This window comes from Garra rufa, chromosome 13 (genome assembly GCF_049309525.1).
Source record: "Garra rufa chromosome 13, GarRuf1.0, whole genome shotgun sequence".
Taxonomy (NCBI): Eukaryota; Metazoa; Chordata; class Actinopteri; order Cypriniformes; family Cyprinidae; genus Garra; species Garra rufa.
This window is the reverse complement of record NC_133373.1, coordinates 33,166,967-33,184,989: the sequence shown is the minus strand read 5'-3', so window position 1 is coordinate 33,184,989 and position 18,023 is coordinate 33,166,967. Positions and strand designations below refer to the sequence as shown.

The window sequence follows — 18,023 nt, the reverse complement described above, 5'->3', positions numbered from 1 at the left end:
TGTCCCGAACGCTGGAGGCAGTTCTCAATAGAGCCCCACCCTTCGGTGAGAGAAATCCCGAGGAGACCCCAAAAGTAATAAATAAATACATGATTCAAACATGAATACTTTCCGTTAGTGTTTGGTACGCAAAGCTAAGGCTAAATACGATATGATTATGTAGCTTGTATATTATACACAATAAGCATGTAACAAACACGTGTTAAACAAAAAAAGGAAGAAAAAAAAAAGAAAAATAAGAGAAATATATTTATAATAGGAAAATTATTATCTTTTGTGTAATTTTATATATATATATATATATATATATATATATATATACATATATATATATATATATATATAGATAGATAGATAGATAGATAGATAGATAGATAGATACACATGAACTATATATTATACATAATCTTATATTAACTACAAAATATTAACCATATATAAACATTAGCATATTTAAAAAAAATTTAATATATAATTTAATTAAATTAACTGTTATTTATTAACTGTTACATAGGCTATACTGTACAAAAAAAAAAAATCAGAAAATTGCATTATATACAGTTACAGTTGAGGTCAAAAGTTTACATACACCTTTCAGAATCTGCAAAACGTTAATTATTTTACCCAAGGGGGATGTTACAAAATGCTTGTTATTTTTATTTAGTACTGAACTGAAAAGACGTTCACATGTAGTGCACAAGAGAAAATAATAGTTTAATTTTTTAAAAATCACCCCATTTGAAAGTTTACATAAGCGTGTTTCTTAATACTGTGTTGTTACCTGAATGATCCAAGGCTGTTTTTTTTTTTTTTTTTGAGTTCCTTGTTTGTCCTGAACAGTTAGACTGCCAACTGTTCTTCAGAAAAATCATTCAGGTCCCACAAATTCTTTTGTTTTCCAGCATTTTGTGTATTTGAACCCTTTCCAATAATGTCTGTGTGATTTTGAGATCCATCTTTTCACACTGAGGACAACTGAGGGACTCATATGCAACTATTACAGAAGGTTCAAACACTCGTTGATGCTCCAGAAGGAAAAAACGATGCATTAAAAGCCAGGGGTGTAAACTTTTGAACACAATGAAGATTTGTACATTTTTCTCATTTTGCCCAAATATCATATTCGTTTCATTTAGTACTGACCTTCAGAAGCTACAGCAGATACTTACATACACCCAGAAGACAAAATATGTTAAATTTAGCCTGATCTTCAAATTCCCCCCGGCCCTCAGTTGTCCTTAGTGTAAAAAGATGGATCTCTCTCTTCAGGTCAGTACTAAATAAAAAATAACATGCATTTTGTATGATCTCTCTTATTTTGGTAAAATAATTAATATTTTGCAGATTCTGCAAGGTGTATGTAAACTTTTAACTTTAACTGTATATTCAACAAATGATAAAATATATGGTAAAATATGTATATACATGTTTGCAAATAAATATATGCAAAAACAGTGGAATAAAAAAAAACTAAAAAACTTCCATTTTGCTTTTTTCTTAATGTGTGTTCATAAAAATACAAAATATATATAATTCAGACATTTTCCTAATTAGAATTTCATGAACAAATGATTACTTCTTACTAATTTGTTAGAGACCTTACAAATGGACTGTAAAGATGAGCTTGTCCTCAGCCACCCATGCTAGCTACTTTGTTTTCAACGTCAGAGAAGATCTTCCAGTTAGATAGTTCCTACAAGTCGGATAACTGTATTTGCATGTACCTCAGATACTTACATTTCAACATTCAGGTCAAATAGTATGCTCTACAGAAATTTCAGTTTATGTGGTTGTAACTAATTCATATGAGGTGATGTATGAGTCATAATACAGATTTTGTCATCCTTTATTTGGATGTAGAGCCTGCCTCTTTCTTTGAATCAGACAGAGTGTCCCTGTAGGGGACTGTTAGGTTTTGATCTATTGTGGGTGTGAGAACCCATACACAATAACACAGACATTTATTATAGGCTAGCAACATTTATATGTTTTGTTTAGTATTGAGATTTACAACCACACTGACGTTTTATCACCATAACACAGGAACTTGGCTAAAGATTTTGAATGTAAAACAACTACAGAGCCAGATATTAAGATTTGTACGATACTTCCAAATTCTTTGCTGTTCACAAATTACTCATTTATTCTGCTCAATAGCCATTAAAAAATGTGGTACATTTTAATGAAAATGCAGCATACATGGTGGTAAGAAAGATTTAACTGCTTTCTCCATTCCCACAGCACTGATAGCGATCAAGTCATAAACTTTATCTCTGTGTGTCAAAGTCAATACCTTTAAACATTCTTGAAACACTAAAAAGTTATTGTGAAGTCACAAAATTTGATGAATGTGGTCACTCAGAAATGAAGGCTAATTTTTAAAGGTCAAAAAACAATGTTATGGTTTGATCCTCCGCTGTAGCTGAATATGCTGTCCTAGATGGATTTTATCAGAAGCAATGCATTACTTTGTAAATTCACTTGAGCCAATTAAACCAGAGTACAAAGGAGTAAGACAGGTGGGATGGAAAATCCCAGGTGATGGTCATTTGCATCCACTGTGAGGGAGGAAAGGATTCAGGCAAATGCAGATGCATGCAGTGATAGCTCAGTCTACTTCCAGATAAGTGCAATGCCCTTTCTATTATACTTCAGGCTAAACTGTGGAAAGACAGGAAAACAGTGACACTGCTAATGCAACCGCAACAATCACAAGTTGAGGAGAAAACAACAGGAAGTGTCTATTGTAATGGTTCCTGAATATGCACACTCAGGTGATCACGTTCAGTCATGCAACAGGCTAAATGGGTTGTGACTAGTAAAAAACGATCCATTATCACCCAACACTCAGTGTGCCTCACCTTTAGTGCCTTTGAAATACATTTCATCCCCATCTTTCAGTCGGCAGGAATACTTAATGTGGCACATTTTACAGTTACTGCCACCTGGAATGATTCAAAAAATTACGTATGGAAAAAAAATTCAAGCATTTATGACACTGAAGAAGAAAACATCAACCATAGAATAAAAAAAAAAAGTCAAAAATATGTTTTTAATATACTTTAACTCACAATGACTTTCTCAACCTCACAATCCTGAGTTCATATCTACTCTGAGATGTTACTCTGAGACATTGTAATTCTAAAAAGGAAGTACAAATTCTGAGATACTTGTAAAGGCATGAAAATTAGATCAGAATTAAGAGATAAAAAGTTGCAAGTTGCCGTAATTATTATTATTATTATTTTTTTTTTTGTAGTAGTATAGCAACATTTGTGAAATTCAAAAAATGTATAAGCTCAGAATTCTGAGAAAATTCATAATTGCGAAAGATAAACCCAGAATAGTGAGGAAAAAAAGTCAGGAGTGTGAGAGATAAATTCAGAATTGTCAGTTAAACAAAACTAAAGATTGTGAGAGAAATTCATAATTGTGAGTAAAAAAAGTCAGGATTGTGAGAGATAAACTCACAAACATGAAAAGAATGTCAGGTTTGCAAGAAGAACTCAGAATTGTGAGAAAAAAAAATGTCAGGATTGTGAGAGATAAACTCACAAACGTGAGAAAAAAGTCAGGGTTGCGAGAGAAACTCAATATTGAGAGGGGAAAAGTCAGGATTGTGAGAGATATACTCACAAATTTCAGAAAAAGTCAGGATTGTAAAAGAAACAGAATTGTGAGAAAAAAAAATCTGGATTATATGAGAAACTCCAAATTGTGAAAAGATTGTGAGAGAAACTCAGAATTATGAGGAAAAAAGTCAGGATTGTGAGAGAAACTCAATTGTGAGAAAAAAAAGTCAGGATTGCACGAGAAACTCTGAATTATGTGGAAAAAAGGCAAGATTGAGAAACTCAGAATTTTGAGAAAAATAAGTCAGGATTGTGAAAGAAACTCAGAATTGTGAGGAAAAAAAGTCAAGATTAAAAAACTCAGAATTTTGAGAAAATAAGTCAGGATTGCACAAGAAACTCAGAATTGTGAGGGGAAAAAGTCAGAATTGCACGAGAAACTCAGAATTATGAGGAAAAAGTCAAGATTAAGAAACTCGCAATCTTGACTTATTTTCTCAAAATTCTGAGTTTCTCAATCCTGAGTTTCTCAATTCTGACTTTTTTTTCACAATTCTGAGTTTCTCATGCAATCTTGACTTATTTTCTCAAAATTCTATGAGAAACTCAGAATTGTGAAAAAAAAGTCAGAATTGAGAAACTCAGGATTGAGAAACTCAGAATTTTGAGAAAAAAGCCAGGATTGCACAAGAAACTCAGAATTATGAGGAAAAAATTCAGGATTGAGAAACTCAGAATTTTGAGGAAAAAAGTCAGGATTGTGAAAGAAACTCAGAATTCTGAGGAAAAAAGACAGGATTGCACAAGAAACTCAGAATTATGAGGAAAAAAGTCAGGATTGAGAAATTCAGAATTTTGAGAAAAAAGTCAGGATTGCAAGAGAAACTCCGATTCGGGAGAAAAAGTCAGGATTGTAAAAAATAAATTTAGTATTGAGAAAAAAAGTGGATATTGCAAGATAATCTTGTAATTCAGATTATTTATTTTAAAGAATTTTGAGTTTTTAATTTTTTTACTTTTTAGTTTATTCAAAAAATCTGCACAGATTTTCAATTCCTTTGGTTTTAAACCTCTCGCCCGCAGAACGTTTTGCATCAAGTTTGACAGGAATGCTAAGGGGTTAATTGGCGGTGATTTGTTTAAGGCTGCCTGTGCAGAGATCCAGAGTTAACACTATTATAATCCCTCATTCTTGTGCAAAGCTTCTCATTTCCATGATGCAATGCACGCACCTTGGAAAGCATCACATAATGACTACATTTAATAATCAAGCACTAAAAAGCAAAATTTGAGATGTTCATTTTTCATGAGTATTATAAAGGAAACATGCACTGCAATAAAAGAGCAGACCAAAAAAAAGTTTTATTGTTTATCATAGCAACGTATGGCAGAAAACAGTTTCTAAGCTAACTGCAGAATCCTTCCACCTGAAGCATACATGTAGAAGTGAACAGAAAGTAGTAAAAGTAGTTAAGGGCAAAGTGTCTCTAAAGCTCACGTTTCACAGAACCTGAGGTAAGATGAGAGTTCTTGTTTGAGAGATACTTTCAGACATGCTGCCATGTCCATGCATATCTAACCAAATTGTTGTGAAGCCAGAAAAAAAGACATTAAAAACACCTCAACCATGAATATGTATGAACTCCTCAATTTCTGAAAGGGTCTTTCACATGCACCTGATTTTTTTAGTGTTGTATCTGTATCTCATCGGTCTAGTAATGAGCAACTATTGACATCCAATATGGCAGAAACAGATGTTGTATTGAGTGATGGGGGGTGGCGTCCTGTGGCGTGTCTCTTTTTGATACAGATGGAGCTAGGGAAAAGGCCCTTTTTCAGTTCCTCTGGGCCAGATCTCTGATAAAGTGGTTTAAGGGGGACAGCACAATGGTCTCATTCTTTGCCAGTGGTTAGTAGCTTCAGGGCCTTCTGCAGATTCTGGATGGCAGTGCCCACATCCTCATATTGCAGTGCACTGCCTGCATATTTACAGAATTTCTGAGCCCGAGTAAAGTCTTCTGGTGTGAGCCGCACATCACCTGAAAAAAGAAAAGGTTTATATACTGTAGGTTAACAAACTTGAGACACACATACAATACATAGTGTATATACACTACCAGTCATGATTTTTAGTGTTTTTTTTTTTTTTAAGAAAGCATGCATTTATTTGATCCAAAGTACAGCAAAAAAAAAAGTCAAATTTTGAAATAGTTTTACCATTTAAAATAACACTTTTCTATTTTAATATATTTTAAAATGTAATTTATTCCTGTGATCGAAACTACATTTTAAATAATTCTAAAATGCTGATTTGCTGTTCAGGAAACATTTTTATTATTACTAATAATATAAGTATTTATAAATATTTAAAACAGTTGAGTCAATTTTTTCAGGATTCTTTTTTTGGGAAAGAAATATAGAAATTAATAGTTTTATTAATCTTTAAATTGATCAAAAGGGATGATAAAGACATTTACAATTTTACAAAATATTTCTATTTCAGATAAACTGCTGTAGTTTCTATTCATCAAAGAAACCTGAAAACAATCTACTCGGTTGTTTTTAACATAATAATAAATGTTTTTGAGCAGCAAAACAGAAACTTAAAATGATTTCTAAAGGATCATGTGACTGGAGTAATGATGCTAAAAATTCAGCCTTGAAACCACAAGAATAAATTACATTTTAACATATATTCAAACAAAAAAGTTATTTAAATCGTTAAAACATTTCAACATTTTACTGAACTTTCATTCAAATAAATGCAGGCTTGGTGAGAAGATGAGACTTCTCTATAAATTGTTAAAAATCTTACAGTTCAAATACTTTTGACTGGTAGTGTACATTACTTTAAAAAAAAAAAGAAAGAAACTTTATTAAGCAAGGACATTTATAATTTATAAAAGATTTTTATTAAAAAAAAATGCTGTTCTTTTAAACTTTTTTTAATTCAAATTCCTTTAGAGAAATTATCTTTTTTTTTTTTACAAAAATTAAGCACAACAGTTGCTTTTAACATTTATAAGAAATGCTACGTAAGCTTACTGTTAGCAGCATATTATAACGATTTCTGAAGGATCAAGTGACACTGAAGACTGGAGTAATAATGCTGAAAATGTAGCTTTGCCATCACAGGAATAAATTACATGTTTAAATTTATTAAAATAGAAAGCATTTATTTTAAATTGAAATAATATCTCACAATAATACCATTATTAAATGTATTTTTAATCAAATAAATGCAACTTTGGTACGTTTAAACATAAACAAAAAACACGCAATTAAAACTTTTGTCATTATTACAATATTAGCTAATGGACCAACCAGTCATAAAGGTCTTTTTTTTTTATTGAGTTGTAAACATCATCTGAAAGCTGAATAAATAATCTTTCCATTGATGTATGGTTTGTTAGGATATGATCATATTTAGCCGAGACAACTATTTGAATGAATGAATGAATGAATGAATGAATGAATGAATGAATGAATGAATGAATGAATATATAAATATATATATATATATATATATAGAAAATATTGAGAAAATATCTTCATGGAACATGATCTTTACCAAAGTCCCTTTAAGGCAAGTCATGTCACTCGGCGGCCATCTTTGAAACGCCTCTCGGGCAGGCAAGTGAAGTTCCTATCTGTTTGAATGGGGAAATAAATTCTCCAAAACTGTTCACCAAGCTTACAATTAAATTTCATATTTTAAATCTCCAAAGAAATCCAACAAGAACTGCCTCATAAATATGGTTCTTTGTGCTCCAATAGCGTTAAAAAAACGCTTATTTTTCCGGCTAGATGAGCCAGTGCGCATGCGCAGTACTGAGAGCACGTCTTAGAGCGCCGATTGTTTCTATAGCAACCGGGACTTCTAACTGCAGCTGCAGTTACGCGCTGACTTTACTAATCAACTATTGGCTCTTTCACTAAGAAGGCGGGGCTTCGCGGCCATAATGAACGTTGCATTTTTCCCCATTCAAAACTACATGAGTGACATGTCTTGGGTATTCTATAGTCTTTGTCTTTACTTAATATCCTAATGATTTTTGTCATAAAAGAAAAATGGATCATTTTGACCCATACAGTGTATTTTTGGCTTTTGCTACAAATATGCTCTTGCTACTTAAGACTGGTTTTGTGGTCCAGTACAATATGAGATAGATATAGATATTACCAGATAGCTTTTCTGCTAGCATTTGAAAAAATTCCCGAGGAAAATTCTGGAAAAGTCATGCACCCATTTCACACATGCATGTCTCTCCAGTGCCCACCAGCACATTAAATTATAGGGTGAGCTGAGATTGAGCTAGTTTATGAATACTTAAGTTAAGGCATTTGCCAGTGGGCATGCGAAATATTATAGTCATGGTGCACGAATGCCTTCACCACAATGTAAACTATGCTGGCGCTCACAGTGACACTCTGAGTGACAGTTTGAGCTGAATCCATAATGTGGGAACCAAATAATGAACTGGACAGAGACGACCACCAAAGCCCTTGTGAGCTTTCAAAATAGTTTTAGGTACAGCATTTCTGGGAATCTAAAAAGATTTTGAGATCCTGTCTCCTCTCCAGTATTAATATTTAACCATTATACATTTTTGCCTCATTCAATAGCACTGCTTGCACCTCGATTACTACAATATACACACAGTCTGGGAAAAGTATAACCACAGAACTATCTCAACTGAAATGCTCGATTTCAAGAACATTTCAACAAGTTACTGCACCGGTAATGTTATGACCTTGCTCGTCATTTATTTTGGCTGTAGAGGGGTGAAATGTGGAACAGAAGGTGTATTTGTGCATTTATAGGACTCACACTGGTTCATCTTTGTGTCATTCACAAATATTCATCTATTTATATGCTGATGAACTGAAAAGAACATAAATAAAGATGTCATTTGAAAGACTGAAGACTAGCGTAATTAGGACTTTAGACGTGACTGTCGGTAAGTACAGGTTCTCTGACGTGAGGATTTGTTTGTTAACCAAGACGCATCTCCCAGTTACACTGAAGTGACATTATCCACCCTGGGACTTCTTGTAATTGGTAATAGGTTTGTTATTGTTTGGTGTAGGTACAGCGGTTGTCTCAGGGGCATGTTGGTATAGCAGCTTGTTTGCTGGTCTTGTTAATCACTGTCTTGCAAGTACTGACCACTATTAACTACTCTAAAAATAGTGAGTAGATCCACATGGGTTGAGAAAATGGATTGAATTCATTAAATTCAAAGTTTTTGAACCTGTTTATTAAAACAGAAGCAAAGCATATAGATAGAGCATGATATAATACTATGTATTTAACCAAAGAGCATTAAGGAAAAAGATGTGAGCTCATCTAATATATGACCCTGGAACCACAAAATCAGTCATAAGGGTCAATTTTTTGAAATTGAGATTTATACACCATCTGAAAACTGAATAAATAAGCTCTCCATTAATGTATGGTTTGGATAGGACAATATTTGGATGAGATACAACTATTTTAAAATCTGGAATCTGAGGGTGCAAAAAAAAAAAAATCTAAATATTAAGAAAATTGCTTTTAAAGTTGTCCAAATTAAGTTCTTAGCAATGCATATTACTAATCAAAAATGAAGTTGATATATTTACAGTAGGAAATTTACTAAATATCTTCATGTAACATGATCTTTACTTAAAATTCTAATGATTTCTGGCATTAAAGAAAAAAAATCAATAATTTTGGCCCATATATACCTACTTTACTTTTGTGGTCCAGGTTCACATATATAGTATATTCAGTACCACATTATCCAAGGTTAGTGATCTTAATTGACTTATTTAAAAATAACAAAAATAAGAAAAGTAATTTTACTTTGGTAATTTTTATTTTATGATTATTTTAAATGCTAGTAACCAGCATGTAAAAATAATGCAAAAAAAAAAAAAGATTTCAGCAACTAAAATAAAATATAAATGTTAAAAATTAAACTTAAAATAGAAGAAAAACCATAAAAATGACAAAAACAACAAAATGACTAAAACCTTAATAAAAATGAAAACTAAAATGAAAGCTAATCCTATTAATATTCTATTATAGTATTTAAATAATAATAAGTAATACTTAAATTATTTATTATTACATAATTCATACTAAAAAAAAACCCTTTTCTCTTAATTTTTGAAAAAATATTTTTTTCTAATTCATGGTTTCATGGGTGAATGCTTTCTCTCTTTTTTTCCTTTTACCTGGGTCTGTGCAACATTAAGTAACTGTTTTTAAACGGGATTAGATATTGTACCAAGATGACCTCACCTTCAGAGCTCGAGTTTCACATCACAAATTAGTCTCATGCGGTGCAGACTGTCAAACAATTTAGACAATGTTATAGCTGATATGTTGTCACAGAAAGACCTTTGCACTATGACATTGCAAACTTTTCATGTTGAGGTTTTACCTTTTTTTGGCATGTGGTTCTATGAAATATTAATAATGAGTAATATTTATGCGTCATATTCTTTATTTGTCCCTGTCTGGATTCCAGTTATGACAGCAGACAGACTTCAATTATCCAAAATAATATCAAATGATACTCTGTTTTAAATGTATACAAAACTTTTTATGGTCTCAAATTTGCACTGCAGATCTGCTCTATTTCTGGCAATTGCAGCTATAATAGAAAGTCATTGTATATTAAATGACCTCACTCATTAGCCAAATTATATAATTGGCGGGTTGAATGCCAACAGTAGCTTTGGACACAATCAGGATTAAATTCTTATTTAAGGTACATTCCAGAGACACAATGGCTGGTAGCAAGGGAATGCGATTTTGAGCTTTGTCTGTGGACATTCCCAACAACTATGGAAAGCCAAAACAGTCAATCTGCTTCCCATAAAGCCTTAATTTATTTCAGAAAATCCAGTGCAATGTCTGATTTTTCCTCTGGCTTTATGAGCAGAAAATGAGGTCCATCATATCTGTGAAATGAGGTTCTATCCTTTCTGTCATGACTGTTTGCTGACTTCGGTGAGATTGAATTTCGGTGCAGAGGAGTCATCTTCAAACAGAAAGCTTACCTTCCTGGGTATTGTTTAGGAGTGAAGGATCGACAACTGGCATGGTTCGTGGAACAGGCATTGGTTTGACGGGCTGTGCTGCTCCAAAAGAGGGGGAAAAAAGTCCATTAGCTCATAACCATGAAAGCGCTTTTTGCATTTGCAATCATGGCTGATAGGATGTTGAAAAACTGTAATGGATGAATTAACTAGTCCATTTATTTTAGACCGCTGTAACTGATTTAGATTTAGATGCGCTCAACTACCAGCTACGGCTGAGCGCGATCTTTCCGAGGAGGAAAAGAACAAAAGCTACATTTTATTTAAAGCAGAGTTCACTTTGGTTTCATCTAAAGAGTCAAATACAAGAGCGAGGAAATGAGAGCATGCTATGCATGATCAAATTAAGTGGTTGCACCTCTGGGGTGCCATGTTGCAGATTAGTCATTTCCGTGTCTGGAAGCCAAAGCACTAATCACAGAGGACAGCAGTTACCAGGGGAAACATGCCCCTCATGGGGACCCTGAGCCTGCCTTTTTGCACTTTAGCAAGAAAAACAGGAACCCTGAACAGGAAATATACAAGCAAACACGCTACAGCTCTGTCCCAGTCCTCTGAGAAGTACTAATTAACCTGTACGTTTGAGTCAAGGGATTTGTGTGATGAATCACAATCAGTGTTCATCAATTGCTGCCCACACAAACAGCAAATACTGACTTTAAATTTAGTTATCAAAAGCATGGTTATCCATAAACAAGAACCTGATCCTGAAAAAACAAACACATACATCACCGCTTAAAAGTTTGGGGTTGGTAAGATTGTTTAAAGACTTTAAAAGAAGTCTCTTATGAATCACCAAGACTGCATTCATTTGATCAAAAATACAGTAAAAGCAGTAATATTGTGAAATATAATTACAATTCAAAAGAACTATTTTCTATTTTAATAGATTTAATAGATTGTTAGATGAATTCTTAGTAGCCATTACTCTGGTCTTTAAAGGATTAGCTCAATCCTGAATTGAGATTTCTTGATGATTTACTCACCCCCATGTCTTCCAAGATGTTCATGTGTTTCTTTCTTCAGTTGAAAAGAAATTAAGGTTTTTGAGGAAAACATTCCAGGATTGTTCTCCATGAAGTTGACTTCAATGGGGATCAATGGGTTGAAGGTCCAAATTGGCATTTCAATGGAGCTTCAAAGGGCTCTAACACAATCCCAGCCTAGGAATAAGGGTCTTATCTAGCTAAATGATCAGTCATTTTCTAAACAAATAAATATTTATATACTTTTTAACCACAAATGCTCATCTTGCACTAGCTCTGCCATTGGCATCTACAAATGCACACATTACGTAATACGTAATCACATTGGAAAGGTCACACGTGGGCGAAAAACTGTTTTCGCTCCAAATTCAAAATCGTCCAACATCACTGTTCTACCTTTTTTTGTAAAGGTCATTTGACTTTCTTTGCACGTTCACTTTGTAAACACTGGGTTGGTACTTCCGTCTACATCATACATGACCTTTCCAACATGACTACATAATGCGTGAAGTCAAAATAGTGCAAGATGAACATTTGTTGTTAAAAAGGATATAAATTTGACATTTGTTTAAAAAACGGCCGATCGTTTTGCTAGATAGGACCCTTATTCCTTAGCTAGGATCATGTAGAGCCCTTTGAAGCTGCATTGAACCTGCAATTTGGACCTTCAACCTGTTGGATCCCATTAAAGTCCACTATATGGAGAAAACTCCTGGAATGTTTTCCTCAAAAACCTTAACTTTTTTTAACTGAAGAAAGAAAGACATGAACATCATTAATGTAAATTATCAAGAAATTTAAATTCTGGAGTTAACTAATACTTTAATGCTACATGATTCTTCAGAAATCATTCTAACTGCTGATTGGTGGCATAAGAACTTCTTACTATTTCTTATCAATGTTAAAACAATGTTAAAACAGCTGAGCTGTTTGATATTTTTATGGCAACAGTGCTATATATTTTCAGGATTCTTTGATGAATAGAAATTACACAAGAACAGTATCTATTTGAAGTATTTTGTACCATTTAGTGTTGGGCGATATGCTCAATTTTCATGTCGCCCTATCGTCAGCCTGAGAGATCGCCGATACACGATACTATCGTGCTAATTTAATTACAGTATCTATGTACTAAATTCCTTATTCGTTTTGTAAAGCTAGACTTTCTTTTCGGTATATGATTAAGTTGTGCGTGTACAGAGCGCTGACTGTAATTCTACCGGAGTTGTTCAAGTTACTTTCGGTTTCATTCTCTGCTATCCTCAGTGAGTGAGTTGTAAATGTGCGTGCCAGAATGTAAATGAATGAATCTTTCTTTACCCGTCATATTGCGATAATATTACCGCTGTATGTCTGACCGTTATCATCAGGTGATGTTGTAGTTCAGTTCATATTGGATGTGGAGAAGTGATGCGCGTGTAATTCACGTGCGTATATTTAGCGCCATCTGATCGCATCGTAATTCTAATTAACGCCTATAGACGTTACTGAGATGAATGTTTATGTTTACTATATACATCGTAATTAATTCAGCCTGAACCAGGTTTTACTACCCTTTGTTATCCTAATGAATGCAACGCTAATATAATATATAACACTCCCTTTAGAATCTTTAGAACCCTTTAGAAAATCTCCCATTTTCACTGCACGAGTTGCGTTAAGGCGCTGTGGCCTCTCTATGCGTGTGTTTATACCTCGGCAAGTTTCTGAAGCATCCTATAACAGACTCTCTGTGCTGCATTGCTAAAGTTAAGTTCTTTGTTGACGGATAATAATAATAATCGTCTAACTATCGTCAAAGGCATCAGCAACAGGCGATATCTCTGACTATCGTCGATACACGATACAATCGTCTATCGGCACAACCCTAGTACCATTATAAATGAACTTTTAGTGACCCTGCTGAATATATCTATTCATTTCTTACTAAGCCCAAACTTTTCAACAGTGGAAGCATGGCATAGGGTTATAAAGTACTAATTCCACTGAAGCTCAAGCTAGCTTACCTTCTGGATGGGGAATCTCTGCAGGTGTATTAGCTGGGGCGTGTGACCCAGGAGGTATCTGAATATTGCTGAAATTGGAAGCTGGGGGTTGATTTGATGGATGGCCGTGGAAAGAAGGCTGAGATTGGGGTGGATTGTAAGGCTCTTGTGAAGGACCACCACCCTCGGCACCAAACTCATCATCTAAAGTAAAGAGAAAAAACAAGCAAATATGTTCAATCAAACAGCATTACGCTTTGTCAACATTAAACTAACCGTCCAGAAAGTTCAACGTTGTTTTGGGAGTACTGATAAAACGAATGCAATTCATGATGAAGTTTTCCTTCCTAGAGTCTTTTTCCACAACTAATGGAGCTCTGAACTGTCTGCTGCCAGCACTAATCAGGCTTTTCTATTTTCTCACATTATCCCATGCCGTGCTGAAAAGATGCCTATGTTCACAGCATTATTTTCACATAATTTTATCATGAACACAAATCATGGAACAAATGAGTCTCGCTGCCAGTCAACAGTTTGAGGGCTTTAGTTGTAAAAGCCTTTGATGAAGTGGCTTCAATCTGAAAGGGCAACTTCCTGTAGCCAAAGAGATGCTTGGCAGCACAGGGAAACAAACACTACACAAAAAAACGTGAAATTTGGACATGCAGAATTTTATCAGCCGAATCTATTATCCAAGTGACATTTTAGCATGATTTGATTTAAGCCTGAAACCTTTTTGTTCCTCAAAACCCTGGAATAAGCCATTACACGGAACCAATTTCAATCAATTGCAAGCTGAACCCTAAGACAACCCGAAGTGAGTGATGAATATAAATAAATAGAACAAGGGGGAAAAAAGCAAGAAATTTCAACAAACTGTGGCTGGGTTCTTCCATCTGAAATTTAACAACCATCCCACATTCTTAATGTTTCTAAAGCCCCTGGGCAGATTCGCGTTCGCAAAAATATTCTATTACAGTAAAACACAGTTTAGAGGTTTGCACCATACGTATTTGCCTGCATCAGCAACATTTAATAACAAGGTAAAACTTCAATATAACATTTCATCACGGGGAGCAAGTAAATGAAGCATGTGAAAAACACATTTCCAAATTTGCTTGATTTAAACATACTTTTTTGACAACTCTCCTATTCCCAGACATGTGTCGGGGGGGTTGTTTTCATAAACGGCGGTGAAATAATAAGGGTGGGGCAAGTCAAACAAACATTATGCTATTATGAAAACATGGTGTTCATATGGTTTCTGTGCAGAGGGGCTTAATCGGCCAAAGATCAGGGGGATTCCTGGTTAATCCTGGAGAAGAGTTTTGTTCTCAGAGCGATACTGTAGGCATATGAGAAATTTTAAAAAGGGCCATAAGTTGGCAGACTATGACTGTAAAAGTCTATGCTATAGCAAAAAGACAAGTTGTGATTGCACAATGATAGCACCACAAAAAAGCTATCCCTTCTGTTCTTAAGAACAATAATCCACACCGCAGGGCTGGATGAAGAGCTGAACAAGCAGTGGCTCTGGAGACAACTCTGAATCCCTGAGTATGTATCATGCTTTTCCTATGAGCAATAAGGGAAATAAATAACAGTAAATGTATAACAAACTACACAGCACATAGAAAATTAATGTTCATTTTGTCTGAGTAATCCACATATAAGTCACACAAGCACCTGATCCATTCTAAACAGTGTTGAGAGCTGTGAACCTGGGGAAAAAGTCAAATTCCTGTTTGATTAATCAGCAAGAAAAGAAAAAAACTGTTTAAAAAGAAAACAAAAGGTTGTAACCAATGACAAACATTAAACTGTAAATAACCCAATTTGTTTTGTGCGTAATTGTTGTTGGACTTATCAATGTGATGGGTTTTGGAAAGAAAGATACTCTTTTAATGATCAATTAGTACTACTATTTCCGGGTACTCGAGTGCCAAGAACCTACCTTTCAATGCCCAGTGCATAAGATTGATCTGTTAAACTTATTTTAAAAAAAATCAATTAAAAGTTCTCACAGATGAAAAAACTCCAAAGTTAGGAAGGCAATGGAGAGGAAACCAGCATTGGCTCTAGCGCACTATGGATTCGTAAAAGTCAACATGAGGATTAAGAGAAGCTCTCTTTGCAAATATGTCTCTTTATTTATTATTGATCTGCGCTGATAGCTGAATTCTGAAAAGTTTTAATGGGTGTGCTCAACCAAACTCTACAGCTGCCGGCCAAAAATTGTGACCTACATTACACTTAAAAGAAAAATGTATTCTGTGCTAATTAGTGAGAGGGAGGGAATGGATAAATTGTGAACAGATGGAATTGGTTTATCATGCGAGATGAATTGCTTGGAATGTTGCAGTCATGTTCATCTGGAAAAGTGTGGAAGGAAAAGCCATTTGTGGAATTGTAAAACATATGCAAGATTTGAGGAAATACTGCAATAGGAAGGAGATGCTTTAATAGTAAAAACTAGCAGCAATCAGAATGGCCATGGGTGATTTAATTTGCGAGGGCAAAAGGGCGTCATTATCAGAAATAATTAAATTTGAAGCACATCCAAATCACGTTTTGCAATCAGTCATGCTACGTAAAGTTAGAATGTTATACATAATCATACTGTACATGTATACACGTGATCACGCCTGTTATGTTTGTCTCAATTCCAGCCAACCTTGGTTATATAATCTCCTTAATGCAAACTAATTCACCTGAATACTACAAAAGAGTCATTCACACAATGATTTCAGCATGTCTAGAGCATGTTCTTCGCTGACTTTTTTAACCTCTCATTTTTTCCAAGCTGTACTTGTCCTGACACCAGAGCCATTTAAGTTTGACCTTAATTTCTCAACGGGCTAAAATAAAGAGCCCCTTACTTTCCATGGAGTCATGGCACGGGTGCAAAGACAGCTCCAGGAAACGAACAGCTACTGGTGTAAACACTACAGATGAGTCTTAGGAATAGTATACTAATTGAGAAAGTTGTTACAGATCAGTTCTCTTTCCTTCAAATAAGCCTTTTTCCCATGCCCCGAGGCATGCTTGCTGTGCATATATTCCCGTAAGTGGGAAAGCCAAACTCATATGGCGAGGAGACAATACCACTAGTATGGTTCCTAAGTTGTGTTGAATGTGAAAAACTTCTTTAGGTTCAAGCAGCAGTCGTGGCATAATGTTGATTACCTTCTTTTATCTTTTTTGACTGTTTTTAATCATTTTAACCCTGAAATAATTTATTTTCCCCAAAATCCTAGTTCAAGTTTTCACATTGGGCTAAATCTACTGATTTTGTTCACACAGGGTGTTACAACTTACCAAAAAGAATGGTCAATTTTTGCACCTTTTGGGGACTTTTTCCACTTAAAAAAAAATAAAAAAAAATAAAAATAATTCAGTCACTAATAACTCACCCTTGTGTCGTTCCAAACCCGTAAGACCTTCGTTTATCTCTGGAACACAAATTACCGGTAAGCAGTTTTTGATGAAATCCAAGAACTTTCTGACCCTGCATAGACATCAATGCAACTGACACGTTCAAGGCCCAGAAAGGTAGTAAGGACATTGTTAATGTAGTCCATGTGATATCAGTGGTTCAACCTTAATTTTAGGAAACCACTGATTTCACATTAGTTGCATTGCTGTCTATGCAGGTCAGAAAGCTCTCATTCATTCATCAAAAATATCTTAATTTGTGTTCCAAAGACGAACAAAGGTCTTACGGGTTTTGAACAACATGCGAGTGAGTAATTAAGGACAGAATTTTAATTTTTTGGGTGAACTATCACATCAATGACCAATCAGTTCTATAAAGAAATTCAAAACCTGTACTAACTAAAAGAAAAGTTGATAAAAAGATTCAACAGAATATGTTTCGGTGAACATAGCAAAACTTAAAATATAATTTGAACCACTTACTTTGTTAGTGGAAATAACTGCTTTTGGGAAAATACAATGACTTTTTAGGTCCTTGAGGAGCAAAATTCTGTCTGGCTTCATCATATGCTGTAATAAGATGCACTGTCATACTGGGATCCCGCATACACAGAAGAACTTGACTAACTGCTAAGGACAATAGAAACTGAACAGTTAATCTGCTGACCCAATGCAGGTTTGACCTCAAACAAGGTCTGGTGTTCGTTATACAGCACATAAACATCCTGGCATATTGTTATAATAATACTTTTTCGAAGGGACCTCCTTGAAAAGGCGATTTGACAGACATATGGAATGAGACAAATCTGTGATAAGGTGCTTAAAACTCTGCAAGGCAAAAGCATGCTATCATTTTTCTCTTGGCAATGCTGCACATCAGTGGGAATAACTAAGCATGAGGTCACTACTTAACAAGAAGGGCCCAGCTGCTAGATGTAAAGCTTAAGAAATAA

The 18,023-nt window shown here is 34.6% G+C and overlaps 1 protein-coding gene across 1 annotated transcript in view; it reads right to left on the bottom strand.

The window, feature by feature from the left end:
• Positions 1–4,909: 4,909 nt before the first annotated feature.
• Positions 4,910–18,023, bottom strand: part of vta1 (vesicle (multivesicular body) trafficking 1) — a 46,062-nt gene continuing 32,948 nt past the window's right edge. Inside the window, exons 6-8 of the mRNA XM_073816727.1 lie at positions 13,657–13,839; positions 10,626–10,703; positions 4,910–5,611 (exon numbers count right to left, since the gene is read on the bottom strand). Of these exons, the coding sequence (XP_073672828.1) occupies positions 5,466–5,611; positions 10,626–10,703; positions 13,657–13,839 (407 nt within the window). The 3' untranslated portion in view covers positions 4,910–5,465. The remainder of the gene's footprint in view (positions 5,612–10,625; positions 10,704–13,656; positions 13,840–18,023) is intronic.